The sequence below is a fragment of the Pseudopodoces humilis genome, chromosome 15 (genome assembly GCF_049639895.1).
Source record: "Pseudopodoces humilis isolate 2021_Gansu_Grassland_sample_001 chromosome 15, ASM4963989v1, whole genome shotgun sequence".
In the NCBI taxonomy this organism is placed as follows: domain Eukaryota; kingdom Metazoa; phylum Chordata; class Aves; order Passeriformes; family Paridae; genus Pseudopodoces; species Pseudopodoces humilis.
In genome coordinates, this window is record NC_142214.1 from 14515306 (window position 1) to 14534261 (window position 18956).

The following is an 18956-nucleotide window of genomic DNA, read 5'->3' on the forward strand; positions in this document are numbered from 1 at the left end:
TGTAATTACTCCAGAGTGTATTTAATTTCTTAGCATCAAAAATAATCTCTTACATTATTAAGCAAAAAAGTTTATTTTCCTCAGAACGGATTTAGCTGTACACACTTACTAAGTGGAAATGATAGTTTTAATTATGGTCAGTGTTCTTCTATTTGATGGCTTTGTTGATAGCACTGTTTTATGTTTGATATTTTAGCATAATATTTTGATGGGAACAGCATATTACATATTTTCTGTAAAGAGTAATGAGTGAAGTGATGGATAAACATAATTTTTGTCCTGTCAAATTGTACGTTAGAGTACTTTTTGACACTTTGCTACTTTTCAGTAGTACTTCAAGTTTACTTTCTCTCTGTTTTATAGAGTTAAACAGAGTAACCAGACCCTTTCTAAGCAATACTGTATTATGAATAGGTCGTCATTTGTGTGCATGACATTCCCAGGTGTTGGATAGATACCCTCATAGATCGATAATTGGTCAAATGTCTCTAGCCAAGCAGACCCATGAAATTATATTTGTTTTGCTTTACTATTAGTGACAGTCAATTATTTGAGTGCAAAAGAATTGAGTAATAAAACCCCCTAAGTCTCCACTGGGATCAGATTTTACCCACATGACATTTTTGGATGTTTTTCTGGAGGAAATGTCTGGACTGTAAATGTGTGCCTGCATAACTTATCCAGTTGAATCAATCCTATGGGACCTAGAGGTTAATGTATTAGATTAGTGGGACAGGAGACTTCTTATTTTGCAGGCTTTTAAAATGATCCTTGATTAGGACTACCTTGCAGGACTATAATGCAAATAAAATAATTAACATTATTTTTTTAAATTTTAGGCTAAACAACCATAGCATTGAAGGTAGATGTTTTATTTTTTAATGTCTAACATAATATTTATTGTTATAGAAAAAAGAAATCTGTTATTCATGCATGTCTTTTGCTCAGACAATAAGTTTCAGTTAAAAAGTAGCTGATCTTTGGATCTGTGTTTTTTTAAATTTCCCTTGCTAATTAATGAAAACTCTTCCCCCATTCCTTTTGACTTAAAAGCTATGTTGTTACAATGGATTTGTTAGCCTTGTTAATTTTTAAGTGTAGAGAAATGGTTTCCATTACACTTTTTTTTGTTGAAAGAGAAAATTAGCTAAATTTTGATTCATAAGGAGTATGTCTAGGCAGATCCTAGAGTTCGAATACTGGAATAGTTATGAATTGTTATAAAGTGCACCAGGTCTCAGATACTCAGATATATAAAAAATACTGCATTGTCATGTTTGAAATACATTCCTCCTTCAAGTATTACATACAAAGTGCTCCTCTGCAGTTTGTTTACATGGTCTAAAACTTCCCTCCCTCATTGTTCCCCCCCCCCGTCTTTCACAGTCCTGACTTTGGCAGTGTTAAAGCTCTTCCTCCGAGCGCACGGTGCAGGAGCGGGGATGCAACTGCCACAAGTAATTTTAGAGAGGTTCTCTTTAATATGAGTCTAAACTAATGCAGTTCACAAGTTAGGCCAACGTTGTGGCCCTGTTAAAGGAAAGTATCCTTAAGAGGCTCTGATCTCCTCCTCCACTCCTTACACTTACGCACAATGGGATTTGCCATCCTGTTGTTTCTTAGGTTTTTCTTGCCACAGGCTTTGGGGTCACCCCCTCCTGCAGCTCGCAGACAGTACATGAGTTTTGGAGTCTGCAACCAGGGATGTCTCAAAACTTCATCTATGCACAGCCTCTGAGACACATCAGGGTGCAGCAAGTAGACAATGAGGTTCTTGCACTCTGCAGAGAGATTTTTTGACTTGATGAAGGGAATCTTCTGTTGTTTCTGAACCTGCAGCATTTCCCTTACATTGGAACTATCAAATGGCTGTGAAGCAAAAAGCATTGCATACAGGATAATGCCCAGGCTCCACATGTCTGAAATCCTGGGGTCACAAGGAATGTGCTCGAGCAGTTCGGGGGCTGAGTACGCAAGAGACCCGCAGAAGGTGGTGCTGAGAATGGTTTTTCCATTTCCATCCCGAGTCAGGGGTTTTGAAAAGCCGAAGTCTGACAGCTTTAAGTTAAGATCATTGTCAAGAAGGATGTTGTCACATTTCAGGTCTCTGTGGGCAAAGTCCAAGTCATGGCAATGCTTGATGGCAGAAGCCAACTGCTGGAACTTGCTGCAAGCAGTGCTCTCTTCCATTGCACCCTGGTTGGTGAGGTAGTTCAGGAGGCTCCCCTTTTCCCCCAGCTCCATCACGATGTACACTTTCCCAGATGATGTCTCGAAAATCTCATAAGTTTCAATGATCGAGGGGTGGTGCAGTCGCATCAAAGCCTCCATTTCCCTGGGGAGAAATTTTTCCAGGACATTCTGAGAAATTTTCTTCTTATCAATGATCTTAATGGCCACTTTGCATTTCAGGCGGTGGCTGTAGGCAGCTTTCACTTTGCCGTAGGAGCCTTCTCCAAGAGTGTCACCAAGGCTGTAGCCCTTCTTTTTAAGCACCACAGCATCCATCCTGGGAGAGCTGCAGGGACCTGCCCCAGCGGGAGCTGCTCTGCATCCTGTGCTGGTGGGCTGTGCTCCACACCTGGTGGTGGCTGCCGGGGACACTGCTGGGCTGGGTGTGTGGGCGGTTACTGGGTGATCTCATGGCCAGCTGCCCTGGAATGATCTTTCTGTCCTGAAGGATCTTTCATGGAACTGCTCTGTGACATCATGGAGGCCAAAACAGCATGGAGGCACTGGCTGCTCTGTGCTGTCACTGAAGGTCGCCTCTGCACATTGCAGTCAGAAAATGGAGATAATTTCTCTAGGATATATTTCTCTAAGCTGGTCAAAGTAGGAGGATGATTTTTATATCTTAGTTTTGCAATGCTATTTTTCAGTTGTGCTGTTGCTATACTTCATTACTACAATATAGTGTGTGTTTTTGGTGGATTTAGGAAAAGAACAAAAAACACCTGAGGATTGAGACTTTGTGGAGCAATGCATAGTGCATTCGATAACTTTTATTTTTATTTTTTTGGTGGTATGATAGATCCTGGTTTTCTGATAAATGCTGTTTGTTGAATTTGATTGCAATAACAACTGACCAGCCTGAATCTTCCAGGGAGTACCAGGGAGTCCCACCAGTTTAGTGTTTTGTGTCAGTATTGCTATGAGAGTTCTAGAAGTCTGTTCCTTATTTCAGAAGAAAATAATTGTATGGAGATTCAAAATTGCCACTGCAGATAATCTCCCTTTATATGCACCTTTCTTTCCTTGCTTTTAGAACTTGATTCTAGTAAACTTCCCAAGAAATTGTAGAGAAAATTTAATTTTTATTAGCCACAATAATATTGCAGGGTACAGCCACATAACCAGATTAAAGAATTGAAAATCACAGAAAACTGCAATCGGTTTAAAAAAAAACCCTAAAAAAATTGTAGTTCTGTTCTTTGATCTTAGGTAAAATACTCTGAGTTGCTTTCAAACTGAATTTCAAACAGAATTTCAAACAAAATTCTTTTGAAATGAAGATTTTATTCTAGAGTCTCTAAGATTACTATAAATGTGAACAAACCAGAAAGTTAAACTGTAAGTCTGGAATGATAGTAGTTCTCAAGGGATTAAACCTGGGTTTTTTCCATGTTAAGTGGTGCATGTTTTTATTGCATCAAGTCTTTTGTTTTGGGTTTAAGGAGGATTTGCAGTGGATATTTAGCACATGCTGCTCTGCATATTTTTTTTGGGGGGGAAGGGGGAAAGAGCAGCTCCCTGATGTTATACAAATTTTCTTAAGGGCATGGACAATTTCAAATTATAGGTGTAACTATTCAGCATCATCCCTTTGTCTGTCCTGAAAGTACAGCCAATTTCTGAGCTGTAAGAGGGAAGGCATAAACCATTGTGATGACATTGGAAAGAACAAAGAAGAAAATCTTTAAAATACATGCAAGAATGCATAAAGATTTACAGTGGACTATTATATGTGCTTGTTTCCAGGACATTAATTTAATTGTTTCTTTTCAGTTGTAAATAAAAATATGGCCTTGTATTAAATGTTGGATAGCCTCATATCACTTACTCATGCTTAAAACCACTCCCAGCTTTTAGTGTAGATGGCTAATCTTCATGTCAGCCTGTTAATTCTTTAGGAAATCTGTTTTGCATTTTCTGCCTGTTGTTTGTGTATCTTTTTATAGTCATTCTTTTGAAATTTATATAAAGGAATACAGAAAAGTTAGTTATGGTGAAATTGTTAAACAGAGATTTTCACCAGAGCTGTGTGTCAGTGTTAACAGAATACTACTAGTCTTTTTCTTTTTACAGTCATTTAAGGAAATCATCATGTTTTTGTGAGAATGCTCGTATTTTTACTATTAATATAAATTAAGACAAAATTGAGTGTCAAATCCGAGTGTATCAATTTATGCATTTATTTTTGAGTAATTGACTGCTGATGTTGTTACAGGCAATGAATCTGGAGAGTGGCAGGTATTTGTTCCCTGCCCTGTAAAATCAGTCATAAGGTCACCATAGAACCAATGGATTAAGAAAGAGGATCTATGTTCAGCAAAGCAAGTAATTCCTTCAATGTTAATGCGGTTAAACATAATCAAAATCTAAGTGAGAAGTCAGCTCTATTATCAGTATCAGAAATACATTTTTGTCTCTGTTGGTGTTAATATAAGAATTTCTTTAGCTAAAGCAGCTTATTGGTGTTTAATTAGAATTTTGAATAATACTTAGAATCATCAATATTAACAAATTTACCAAATTTATGTAGAGTTTGTTTTTTGGTTTTTTTTTTTTTTTTCTGGTGTCCATCTGTGTCAGTTGCAAATGTAATAGACTCAGGGCTTTAATGATGCAAATTAAATTTTCCAGTGAGAGAAATGCCAATATAGGCCAAGAATTAATTCTGAATCCAAAGGGGGAAGAGCAAACTATTAATTCATTACATCTGGCAGAAGCAATTCAGTAGTTTCCTCTCTAGTTACTTTAGTTTTATTTATTCTTAAAAAAACAAAGGAAAACCTTCCTTCCTGTACGTGTTGTGCACATGGAGTTTCTGGACTCATCTCTCAGACAGACCTGTTTGTCTGTTGCTTTCTTTATTTTTCTTGCTCAGCTATCATCTCCTTTCACAAACTCTAAGGTCAGATCATCACCTGAGAGCACCTGAGAGAGAGCACTGAAATCTCCACTGCATCAGTGTAGCCGCAAGTGTACCAGCAGTGCCTCCAAAATCATGTGCTTAACGCTGGATCAGAGTTCAGTACAATAGGAACTGAATGGCACACTGATAGTGAGGAGAACAGCTAGGAGGTAGAAACATTTTAAGCCCTGGATGAGTATTTCTTTGCATGCTAAGTCTACTGGCAAATGATTTTTTTTATTTTCTTGTTGTACAGAACCATTTTATAAAAATGGGGTACCTGGAGCATATTTTTTTCTGGAATAGAATTCATGATGGAAGGCAAGGGTCCAAGCTACCAGGACCTCACCTCCACACAGCTTTAACTCCCATTTTTAAAAAAAGCTTCTATTTTTTTTTTTTTTTTCATCAGAAATCTGCCTTTGATGTTTATTGATTCTGCTGATAATACATTTTAAAAATAATATTTGTGCTGGTTTTACCTGGCATAGAGTAAATTTTCTTCATAGTGGTCTATATTTTGGATTTCTGTTGATAATTCAGGGCTGTTTTCATTATCACTCAGCAGTTCTCACCCAGAGCCAAGGCCTTTCCTGCTCCTCACCCACCCCACCAGCAAGAGGCTCCACAAGGAGCTGGGAGGGGACACAGCCAGGACAGCTGACCCAGGGGATATCCCAGACCATATGGCACCATGCCCAGCTATAGAGCTGGGGAGAAGGAGGAAGGGGGGAGGTTTGGAGTGATGGTGTTTGTCTTCCCAAGTCACTGTTACAGGTGATGGAGCCCTGCTGTCCTGGGGATGGCTGAGCCCCTGCCTGCCATGGGAAATGGGGAATGAATTCCTTGGTTTGCCTTTCTTGTGCACGTGGCTTTTGCTTTACCTGACAAACTGCCTTTATCTAAATTCACGTGTTTTCTTACTTCTATTCACTCCCCAGTGCACCAGGGTAAAGTGAGACAGAGGCTGTGTGGGACTCAGTTACCATCTGGGGTTTAACCATCAGAGTGTTTAGAGTATTTTCCAGCATTACAAGAATTAGGTATTGATTTTTAGTGTTTATGATTTCTTTTCACAGAGATTTCACAACACATTTGTCCTAGTTTTCTAATATGAAAGGGTTATCACACAAAAAATTTAATGGACTTTTTAGAGTATTTTCAAGGAAAGTAATCTGCTGGCATCAAATTCCTTCTTTGTAATTTCCTGGAATATTTATCAATGTCTGAAGGAACTCTAAAATATGATTTATTTGTATAAAAAATCTCTGGAGATAAAAACTTTGGATTGACTTTTAATTCCAACCTTGTATGTGTGGGTTTTTTGTTCCTAAATTGCAAGATCTTATGTGCAAGTCCAAATGTAGAATTGCAATGTGTGGTGTGACTTCTCCATGGCTTTCTGTTCTCTGTGTTGTAGGAGAGCTGGAGCTGCTGATACTCATGTGAAAATGTTAACATCCTGATGATAACAACTCTGCCAAAGCCATTCGCCATATTTTGCCTAAATCTGGCAAGAATGGGGGAACTGAAAAGCAAATTGCTAATCTTAGTGAGGAGAACAGGTTTTTTTGGTTACCCAAAGATGAGTCTTGGGTCAGAATTAGGGATGAGTTGAAATCCTTATATGTCCTTCTCCACTCTGTGGACTTGGATGAAGTGGATGTTTTTCTCTGGATTGACAAGAGCTTATGTTCTAAGACCTATCAAAATAGTTTCCCAAAATAAAAATTCAGTGAATTAAGATATCAGAAAAAATAATAAAATATTTCAAGCAATTATCAAACATCTTTGTGTTTTAGGTTTGTCATTTACAAGTGTAAGAACACTTGAAAAGTCCTTTTTTAAATTTTCTTAATATTTTGCATATGAATACACTTCTTTGAATAAATACATGCTGTGACTATCAAGTGTGAAAATAATCCAGGTTTCATAAGAACACTGCATGAAAACAAAATGAGAACAGACTGTTTCTGTGAAATAGTCACAGGTATTGACCACTGCTTGGGCAACATTTTCTTCAAGGTATGTAAGGGCATTTTTAGGCATTTAAATTAAATAAACCAGTTTAATTAAAAATAAATCACACATGCTGGATGAAGTACATGGCTGTTTGGGTGGTAATTCTTTTAGGTTTTTATTCTATACAGAATTTAAGAAATCCTGCCTTACCTGTCATGAAATCCTTTTGTGTCAGAGTCAGCCTACATGAGGAGATAAACAGATGGTATAACTGAGAGCACACAAAATGCTAGTTTAGGTAAAATGCACGCTGCTGATAACCCACTAAGCCTTCCTGGGTATGCTAATCCTAATTTATGTTAAATCATAATTAAGACAGTTTTGTTTATTGCTTGTAGCCATGAGCACCTGGAAGACTGACTAATCCCATCCATGTGTTGGGGACAATCCAGCTGCTATTGTTAACTCAAAATGCAGAAAAATTTGTATTTGTGAGTTGTTTTCATTGGTATTTTTTTCAGGCATTTATAGAGGCCCTTCTCCCCACTGTGTCAGGAACTGGAACAGAAGCAGCATCTTAAATAAAATGGATGAAGGGATTTTTGGAGCAAGAGGCCAAAATCTAAATAGGCTCACTGTGTTTCCAGCCAAACTTTAAATCAGAATATCTCTGATATACCCATGCAAAAATAGATTCAAAACTTCTGTTGTAGCTGTGCCTCTGTTTGGTGTTTCACATATAATTAGGCATAATTGTCAGACTTTCAGGATTCTGAAGGGAATTCAGGAGACCATGTGTGGTACCATTAAAGTGAAATGATAAGTGATGGGCAGAGGAAAAGGAACAGCATTGACTGAATCACAGGAGAATAAAGCCATAGGAATGGGGAACATCAAAGTCCACTTACTTTAAAATTTCATGTTTTCAGTTGCATCCTTTTTCTTATTATATGTGTTCTCACAAATGTTGCTGCATATATATAAGTTACATATACAGGATATGTATATGTATATGTATATGTATATGTATATGTATATGTATATGTATATGTATATGTATATGTATATGTATATGTATCAGTTACAGATTTTTTACCTGGTACATGTATTAACACAATTACATCTATCATGGTTTGTGCCATCAGTTGACAAGAATTGTTTCTTGTTTAGCATTTCTTCTTAAAATGTAGGTAGGAGAACCCAGGTCAATATAAAGTCTTACTGTGAAAGATTTTTCCCTTTAGAAGAATTCCTGCCCTGGAAGTGTATTCATTCTAATGACTTCTAATCATCCAATTTAAAAATCATACAAGAATGGCAATGTTTTTCATCTTCAATTATTAAATCTTTGAGCTTTTTATGCTTAAAAGTTTCATTTTCCGCCTTGTCATGATAGAAAATATGCAAACTACTGTTAAGTGACAGCTATTTTCTCTGTGCTATTTTTGAAGTCAGCCCATGTAGAGATCACTTGCAGTGTGGAAATTTGGACCTAATTATCTATTCATTACATACTGAAAAGTATTTGTTGAATGAATTTTTCATCAGGTCGTGGTAAAACAGAAATAAAGAATTAAGGACTAAAGGTGAGCATGAAATCATAGTTTGTACACAATTGTACATATAGTTTGTACAAAATTCAAGTGTGAGTGCAACTGCTTTGCAAAACCCTCTGATTCTTCTCAAGTTTAACTCATGGTATCTACAATTACATGGATCTTCTTGCCAGTTACAATTAAATTTTATTTTTGTAAGAAAGAAAAAACAGAAATTAAAAATTTGCAGTGTGCATATGTTTGTTATAGAGCCTAATATCTCATAGACATATCTGTAATAATTTCATGTGGATTCTTCTTATGGACAGCAGAGAGCAGCAGTGTGATGACCTGAATCAGAAGGAATAATGTTAAGGAATACTGAAACTAACCAACAAGTTAAATGCTTCCAAAAACCCCTAATTATTACCTTGTACTACGTTGATACTGGTGCAATTCTTTTTTGAGAGACTTATGCAAATAAAATTGGGAGACTGTGAAAAAAAAAAAGAAATTTCCAATAAAATAACTATTATGAAAATAATTGTCAAAGAAGATATTTACATACAATAAAACAAGTGACAGCCAAGGATGGGTAACTAATTAAGGGAAATGAAGGATTAATGTCTGAGCTGTGTTTAGAACTGTCCAAAATGATGATATAGAGCAAAAGACAAACATTAGCTCACAGACTATAGTTTAAAGAAAAAATTTACTTGAATGTATTTTTAATAGTCTGGAAGTTGGTAAACTCAGTAACATGCATTTTAGGAAATCATTAACTGTGTCTACAGGTAATTTGCAAGTCAGTATTGTTGTTCATCTTGGGAGTTCAAGGGTACAGATCAAACCACATTAAATTATTCAGGGTAGAAGTCATCATGTACAGTCTGAAATACTGTTTCTAAGGACTTGAAAATAGTTTTCTCATGTGTCCCACTCCATCTGATTTTAGATCCATTTTGGCTCAAACCCCAAATTTGCAATTTTGGATATTTTTACAAGTGACTGTGTTTTACTCTCCATTATTTTCCATAGTAAAAACAGGATGTAGACTCTGGTGGGTAATGAACAGATATAAATACCTGTGAGTCAGATAAATTATGCTGTGTCCCTTCATTCCAGGGAAGCTGTACCCTGAAGGATGTAAGCAGATGCTGTTGCCCTGGTGATTGCTCGTTGGAGTCTGGATTGCACTGGGCCTGCATTCCTGACTTCTCCTTAGCTCCTTGCATTTCTGTAGACAGCTCATATGGACAAAGGCCACAAATTAAATGCAAAGAAATGAAACAGCAAGTATAGAGCATGAATGTGATGTGTTGAAAACAGAATATGCTTTATAAGGAGTATCACAGTGTTGATCATCTTAATATACAACTAAATATAGATGCACAAAATTTCTGCCAAGCTGATTTGGGGGCCTGAATTTTTCTGTCCCATCTGAGACAGAAGAGTGCCGGTTTCTGATGGTTCAGTTGTTGAGGTGGCTAAGTGCAAACGTTTTTTTGCTCTTTTATTTTTTTCCCTGTCTCTCTTTGCTACTTTTGGCCCCAAGACCTGATCTGAAGTGCACTGAATTAAAAATAAGAGCTGCTCCATTCCACAAGTTATCCTCAGAACTCAGAAAAAAAATACTGTTAAGCATGAAATTTTTATTATTTGAATTTTTTTCAGTATTTTTCCCTCATAATGAAACAGGCTTCATTTTGAAAACAGGTGGTCCCTTCGGTATTCAGAGTTATTTGTATTCTTGATTTTTGTTTTACAAAGGTTTTGATAATACAGACTGTTCTTTATGTCTTTGTGACCCTCATTTTTCGAGCTTTTTGTACTTCTTATAGCATGTTTCTAAGATTCTCCCCTTCAGAGAACCTTAACATTTCTTGAAACTGAAATCATTACTGAAATTCTAGAATAAACTGTTATGCAATAAGTTGCTCTTCAAACATATCAGTTCCTGAAACTTTTTACTTCACTATTATGTAATTTCATGCTCTCATGCCAATTCTTTGAGCTTGTATCTCCCTCACATTAGCTGATAATACAGAAAATTTAAACCATGTGTAGAAAATCAATAATTAAATAATCTTGGATCGGCCTTCTTCTCTCTCAAATCCTGCAATCACTGCATCAGGAGAGAATATTGAGCATAATAATTTCAATACATTGACTGAGCACATATGTCGACACCTGCTTCTATCAGATGTCAGAATTCAGAATCACTTTCTGATAGAGCTTTTTATAAAATAAGAATTATTTACTATTTTTAGCCATTTGTAGACCTGATTTGACTGGTAGACCTGAATGATTTAAGGTCAATAACAGTGCAATTCCTGATCAGTTTGGTGTATAACACCTTGTTTTGTTCAAATTCTTGTTGACTGCATTAAGGGGAGAACAAATTTCTAATTGGCCCTCTGTGATAAAAGTAATTAATTCAGTGTTCCTGAAACCACAATAGGGTTTTATTGCCAAGTGGGGTTTGGGAGATGTTGAACTTCCAGATAAAATTAATATTATGAGGATAGATAGATTTTTCTTATTTCTCCTTTTATTTTGTCCTTTCTCTAATTGCTTCGTGGACTTCTGTGCAGTTTCATTCATTGATGAATTATGTTTATATGGAATAAAGGCCTGTAGCTGCAAGGTTATTTCTAGGAAGCGTTATAATTGCATATAACTGCTAGCATTATCAACTAGATTTTCTCAGTGTCTTTTCCTCAGTTGTAGTCAAAGGATTCCAGGAGTGCTACCATTCACAACTTAGACCTGTTTTGATTTTAGTTGCCAGAACTGCCGTTTCTAACATTAAATCCCCTTTTAAATCATAAGCTTCCAAATAGCCAGAAAACAGGAAGTATAACTCTATACTGTCTCTTAAGACAGTGATGGAAAAATAAATTAACTTCCATTTAAACTGTACTTTATTACATGTGTTTCTGTGTATCTACTGTCTTTCATAAGAGGGAAGGTCAAGGTATTGGTAAAATTCCATAATGTTTGCAATGGAGCTTGCACATTCTTAAATTCTTTTGTGATGTTTGTAACTTTTTCTTCTGTTTCGATTCTGCTGCACTTCTCCCACCTTGGATTTCTCGGTCTCCTCTGAGCTGAGCTCCTTCGGAATTTCCCTCCCGGGGAGTTCCGTTTATCTCAGTTCTCCAGTCAGGAAAAAAACTCCAAAGCTCGCTAGGATCTTGTTTCTTGTGTTTATTAGGATGTTATCACAAAACTTGGCAGGCCTTTCCAGACTTTCTGCACAAGTTTAATTTACTGCAACCTGGCACATTTTGGCTCTAACGGCTCAAAATGGCCTCGAATGACACAGTTTCTTTGTCTTTATACTTATTTTTATCCAGTTAACAATATACATGTAAATTATTTTTCTTAATGATCCAATGAGGTATCACCTATGTGCTGCACTGCAGCATTTTCTATCCAATAACTTACTACCACCCAAAAACCTCTAGAAGAAGAAGATGAAGAAGAAATACCAAGGAAAAGAGACAACACCCTAAATCCTCCATCTTGTCTTCTATTTTCTAAACTAGTTTAAACTCTAAACTAACTTTTTCACCCAGTGACTTAAGAAAACTTTCTAATTTACACACTCACAGTTTTAGCTTTTTATCTAACTTTAACAGTTGTTTTCATGTAGCAACATGAAAACATGCCCATAAATTTCATGTTATATGAAATTCAGTGTTCTTCTGGATCTTAGAGCCAGGCATCAGAGACAAGGGCACACCGTCTGTGTCGCAAGACTCCAACAATGTTTTGAAGATCAAAGGAAAAGTACCCAAAAAGCAAAACCCCCAAATTAAATTTTCTAAATGGAAAACAAAATCCACACTGAGGCAAAAGCCTCTCTTCCAGGGTATCAGGTTTCCTATGATATATGTGAGGGTACTGTGGATGTTGGGTAACTTTGGGGACTACCATGTTACCTCCCTGGCTGTTAGGATGGCAAATCAAATCTCTCTGGGCAGAATTCAGCTGTGTCTCAATGTATCTAAAATCAAGAGAAAACACAGAAACAGTTATACCTAATTTGTCACAACTGTTGTTTAAGTGATTTCACTACAGTAATTATTGCCTAATATCAGCATTCTTTCTCTAATACACATCTTCTGTCACTTAACTCACTATTACAGGGTAATTATTCCAATGGAACCATCACTTGTGCAGACTTGGTCCAGTATTATAGTAATAAAGAAATCAAAATAGACTTTTAAAGTATTCTTAATCCCCTTTGTATCATAGCAAATGCTTAAAAGCAGTCTGTAGATAGATTTTTAGTGTGTATTTGTAGTTGCAATATTTCTTTCTAACTCAGAAGCACAGAAAGAATCTAAGAAATGAGGGACAAAAAGGACCAAATAAATTATATGACAGTGTGTTGTAAAATTATATTTTCTATTTTGTCACTGTTGATATCTTTCTGGTCAATAGCATGTTCCTGATCAACGAGTTCCCAAATTTTGTTTTATATTTTAATGTGTTGACTGATTTTTCTTCAAACTCATTTCTGTAGTAGGTGTTAGCTAATTGGTTTTTAGCTTTAGAAAGAGCTAAGCTTCTTTTCAGGAGACAGCAACTAATGTAGTTCTTTTATTTTGCACTACAAAGCTGTGTGATGATATCAAAAGTGTAGCAGGGAGCTGAGGCTGGTTCTGCTGTGGCAGTGACCTTATTCTGACTTTTTCCTTGCAAAACTGAACCAGACTTTATGATCAAGTTTGGTACCAGGTTTTTTGACACAGCAGAGTAAGTACCCCAAAATCACTTTGACATTTCCTAATGATCATACTAATGATCTTTTTTTTTTTTAAAGTTATGCTCTGGTTCTTTGGAGATATTTACAATGCTGCATACAAATGATGTAATAATTTTGTCAGTCAAAGACTGAATTAATTGAAAAACCTCTGTATTGTCCTTGAAATGCGAGGGCTTCCTCATGTCTGTTGAGGTCTCACAGTGGAACCATAATTGTGAGTAACCCAGAGAATAGAGGGGAAGAACAATGATTTTAGACAGGAATTGTGAAATAGCATAATAGAAGCCGAATCAAGCTAATGAGATTTTTATTAAGAGGTAAAGCTAATTGAACTTCTCCTGCCAGTTGGCTTTTGGATGATGGTATTAACTACCGTGTTTTGGCCATTGCAGGACTAGTTTTCCTGGTGGACCCAGAAATAACTCTGTTCCTTCAGAACTGACACTTTCCATTAAGTATTCTGCTTTTACCCTCTACCTGCCTGCATGAGACTGCACTTGCTTTGTAAATGGAAAAGCTTATTGAAGGCAATGGGAGCCTTGGCACCAGCATGGTTGTTCTAACCGTTTATTGGTGTAGTGCTTTAAGAAGAGTAAGACATACAGAATTCACAGAGCTAATTTAGGACCTATTCTACCTTTTCTTATTGTGTCTGTGTCATGCTCTTCTCAAAATCACTGAGAGATTTTAATATAAATTCAATGCTGTGTGAAACCTTTTCCTTGTGCTAAGGCCATCAAGACTTACCATCACTTTATGATGTTTATTCTGCTTTACTGCTAATGTGCTGCTGAACTGTAAACAAATATAAACAAGGTTATCAGGCAAAATGCATTAACATAAGCATTTTAGTATCATGCTCTTTCTACATCTTCAAATGGACTAAGGATTTCAATGAAACATTAAGTCTTACAAGTAAAACAGAAGATTTACTCTGTTCTTTCAGTAATATTATCTCAGTATTAGACTATGGAGTGTGTATTTTTCTATGTTCAACCTTTGAAAAGTGGAAAGCCCCAGTGTTCATCAAAAATTTTTGTGCTAACCTAAGATTTTAAAAGGCAAGTTAAAATTTTTGACTTGGCCTACATGACTTGAAAATAAAGCATCTTGTATAAATGAAATAGCAACTTTGATCCTATTGGGAGAGGGACAGAAATCAGTGGACATCTTGAATTTTTTTGTGACATTCAAAAGAAAAGTATCTGAATTCCATTCTAGTTCACATGAAATTTCATTAATATGCAAAATATTTATTAATATTAGAAATTGGAATAAACAATCTACCTTTGGGGTGTTGTGCATACAGGAAAGGAATTCTGGCACTCAGAAATGGCACAGATGTAATTTATTAATAATATAAGTGGATGTTCAGGTTGTGCAAAAAAAAAATCATTTGCATCTATTTTTTGATAGAGTGAAAAGTAAACAATATGGCAGAGAAGTATTTCCCACATTTTTTTAGATTTCATGAGTAAAGTCAATAAAGAAGTGACTTTAATAGGTACAGGTTTCTAAAGGACAATAAGAAATTTAAATATTTCCATGACATGATATTCTAGGCCAGATGATGCTACAAGCACTGATCAGTGGCTTGCAATTAAAAATAAGTTACCTGTATTCTTACACCTATCAAGATGCTGAGGGAATTCTGAATATCTTTTTATACCTTATTGTGATAGATGTAGCTACAATCGAAGAATAATTACACCAGACATGGAATACCAACAGGAAAGTTGACTGTCAAGCAGGAAATTAATATAATCTTTTTATATCTGATTTGTACTTTGAAAGATTGGGATGAGGGGAGAGTTTCTTCTTCAGAATAGACCCTGATCTTCATTTTTGTGTAGGAAATAACTTTTACTTTATGAATGAGAGAGACCTAGGTGCAATACATGTTTGGAAGTGATACTGCTTCTAGTGTTTCTCCTCTCCCAGAGAATTATCAGTCTGTTTTTTGTTTCTGTTATATTTTTTTTGTTGGCAATGGAAATGCATGCTGCAGTAGTGGTTGTGTTGCTGCAGTAGTGGTTGTATTACAGTTTTTTTCCCCTTATTTGATCTAAACAGTATGTATCCTGTCTCCAGTTACTGGAGTCTTTCTTTCTACAAGTGAATTAACAGGATTGTCCATTAGAAAGGAAATCTGTCCCTAGCAGCAGAAAGAGTTCCTTGATAGCAGCCGAGTCTTGACCTTGTTCAGTCATCAGATTGCCTTAACCTGCATGACTGCTTATAACTTCTATCACTTTATAACAACTTTGAATTGCAGAGTTTGGCCAGATATGTCAAACCTTAACCAATAATGAGTAATTTCAGTAGGTAGCAGTTTCTCAGTTTGTCTTATAATCTTGCAGCTATGTCAAATTAACTACAGTTACGAGATCAAATGCGAAGTCTTGACAGCTTGTTCATCCTCAACAAATCTGCAAAACTTACTTCTTGTTTCAGAAGTTGGAGCTAGGTTGTAACTCACTAAATAGAATTGAATAAAATAGGAACACCCCTCTGTTTTAGAGAATACTGTTGCCTGGAAGAAAAAGAACCTTTTCAGTTGGATATTCTCCCGTTGTATATGAGGATGACTTTGTTTTTGTTTTTTTTGGCAAGTGATTTGCTTCACATTGTTTGTACCTCCTGAATTTTGGATATGAGTAAATGCACAAGCTTAGTTTTACAAATTATTACAGGATTCTGAAGGTATGGTATGGATTTCATACTATAAGCCATGTTCATCAAGATAATCTTTTTTTTCTGACTTGTACTTTAACTGTTGGCTTACAGTGGGCTTCTGCATCCACCTGTGTCTAATATCCTGTAATCACTGGGCTGTCTTAAGTCAGCTCTGATGAAAAGTTTCTGTGGGAAACAGTGTGCATAAGGAAACCTAATCATTAGGAGTTATAAACATAGCAGAATTAACACAGGAACAGATGGACAATTTCCAAAAGCTGAACCCTTGGCCACAGAGAGATCTAGGAAACCCAAGCAAGGACAAAGCAGATTAAAAGCTAGGAAGAGTGAAGAGTTTTTGTCTAGTTTTTGAATCAGATTTCTAGAGGAAAAAAAAATTGTCTCTGAGATGCAATTATGATTGTCTTAATTTCTTTTTAACTCTCGGGTTTTTCATTGGAGAAATGGTTCACTTTTTTTCATTTTTCTATGTTTCCAGCAAAGTAGGTGAGGTGATCAGATGTGACTATGGCAATGTGTTTTTGAGTAAGAGGACTAAGCCTATAAAAAACTTCCCTGGGAACCAGCTTCCTGAAGAACCCTATAAATTTTCTAACAGGACCCTAATTACACATTCAGAACATTTCCTTAAGTATTCAAAAAGGCATTTAATTTTCTTTGTAGGTTCTTCTCAAAACACTTCTGAAGCAGGCCAACAAAATAATATAGAAGAAGGGAGTCAGTAAATACACTTAGGCAAACTGTTGTTACATTAAAGGGCTTGCCAGCCCCAATTAATTATTAATTAATTACTATAGTAATATGAGTTATTATACCAATAGATGTTTCCTGATGACCAAGAGAGATAAGAAGACATTGGACTATGAGAGAGTGTGTCATAAAGTGCTGGGGATCAGTCAGGCTTGGTGGGAGCTGCACCCACAGGTGTAAGGGATAGGTAGGAACAGAAGTCAGTAGGGTAAATAACCCACAGGATGCAGGTCAACCTGAGCTGTGGACCTTGAGCTGGGGAAGGGACTGATGGAGGGAGTCTTTTCCTGCCGCTGCCACTCACATACTTTTCAGCAACCCTAGAGTGGTGTCTACTCCATACAACACTCACTGATTTTCTAAGATACATGTGGAGTGGATTTTTCTGTAAATATATTTTAGAAATGCCCGAAACATTTTAATTGCCTCTTGGATTTTTATTTTTTTTTCTCTGTGTGTGTGTCAGAAATTATGCTGATTAATAGTGTTCATAAAGGGGCAAGATCACAGGCACGGCTGTATCTGAACATCACCACAGTTATAAAACTGTTGATTTCTCAGCGGTATCATTAAAAGAAAAATATTTTATGCAAATGTATTTAACTTTACAGATAATTATTCAGATTGTGGGAGTTACATTACTGTCTTTTTAAAGACATTTTCCCTTTCTATCATTCTGGACATTTTAATTTGATTCTATTAGAATTGATAGCTCTGTTCCATGCTAAAAAACAGCATCTAGCTCTAAATTTTAGTTTTCTTAGTTGATTATATGACAGATCATGAGCAGCAACTAAATTTTAAACAGACATTAATATAAAATTAGCACAGTATTGAAGGTTTCAAGTGTTTATATCTATGTTCAGCTCACAAAGCTGTGCTCTATTCAAATAAAAATAGAAAATAGGTAACAAAAACAGTGTGAGAAGGACTTCTGTCTTTTGCTGTCCATTGAGTTCCTAAGTAACCAATAGCCAGTTTGATGTATTTCTTACCTTTGCATAACTCAAAGATGGTAGAGGTCTGTGTGGTTATGTACAGTCTTAATGATGTAAGATTTCAAACCAGTAAATTGATTCAGGACAAGCATGTTAACCCAAATTTGGTAAAACCAGTAAAATTAGTCCCTTCTGTTACTCTCTTGGATACAATGAGCTGTATTGTGAACCAGATTTGGCTGAGTATATGGAAACAGAGCCTGTTAGACGTTATTGAATTAATGGACACCAATTAAAGTCTTTAGAGATTAAGAATATCTTCCTGTTCAACAGCATTTGTGATCTTACTTTTCAAAGCTCAGGATATTTTTCCTATTTCTAAAAATAATGATGTTCCTAGTGAAACATACCACATAGCCTCAAATCCAATTTGTTTCAACATTTTTTCTTTGCCCTTTAACAGCTTCTTAGTTATATATTTGGCATATTTCATGGTGGTACAAAAAAACATATTTTCTTTCTTGCTGTCATCTGTGTGTTCTTCATCTTATAAGCATTAAAAGAGCCCTCTGGCTGGAATGTTAGGTGATCTTTATCCCCATTTCTTTATATCAGTGAAAGAAAACAAACAGTATTTTAAAAATGTAATTGAACTCTAAAAAATTACCACAGACAGTAATGAGAATGGGCCACTTATATTTGAGTTTGAATGCATTAATTTTTTAGTATAAGTCTACAAAACAGATGACGATTTCAAGGCACAATTTTTTACCTATTGTAATAAGTTTTCACTGTGTTGCAGGTCAAAATGAGTTCTGTAGTTTTAAATTAGTTTTTTGGATATTAACATCTTAATGGTTGTGAAATTTATATCAGTATCATGATAATTTTTTAAACTTTAAGCATGCTATAAAGGCAATATAAAAAGCTCCTAAAATTATTACAAATTAGTCTTTTTGCACTAACAGAGAAGCAATGATTATGAGATATCAGAAAATCAAAACATTTGCACAAGGTACAAAATATTCCAGAAAGCAGGTTGCATTCATTATGTGTTTCATCAGTAAGCACTGTTGGTTCTCTTCAGCATTTCAGTGCCAGCTGAAGTTCAATGCCAATACAAGGTCATCGGGGAATGAAAGGATTCCAGCACTACTTTTACT

General features: G+C 35.9%; 1 protein-coding gene across 1 annotated transcript; it reads right to left on the reverse strand.

The window, feature by feature from the left end:
* Positions 1-1533: 1533 nt before the first annotated feature.
* On the reverse strand, positions 1534-2508 carry LOC102102094 (testis-specific serine/threonine-protein kinase 2-like). Its single transcript, XM_005527473.1, has one exon. It carries the CDS (start codon positions 2506-2508, stop codon positions 1534-1536), a length of 975 nt encoding a protein of 324 aa, XP_005527530.1.
* Positions 2509-18956: the final 16448 nt, after the last annotated feature.

Bases quoted from the DNA above. Each gene is read 5' to 3' on its own strand.
- LOC102102094 (XM_005527473.1), bottom strand. From the start codon at position 2,508: ATGGATGCTGTGGTGCTTAAAAAGAAGGGCTACAGCCTTGGTGACACT.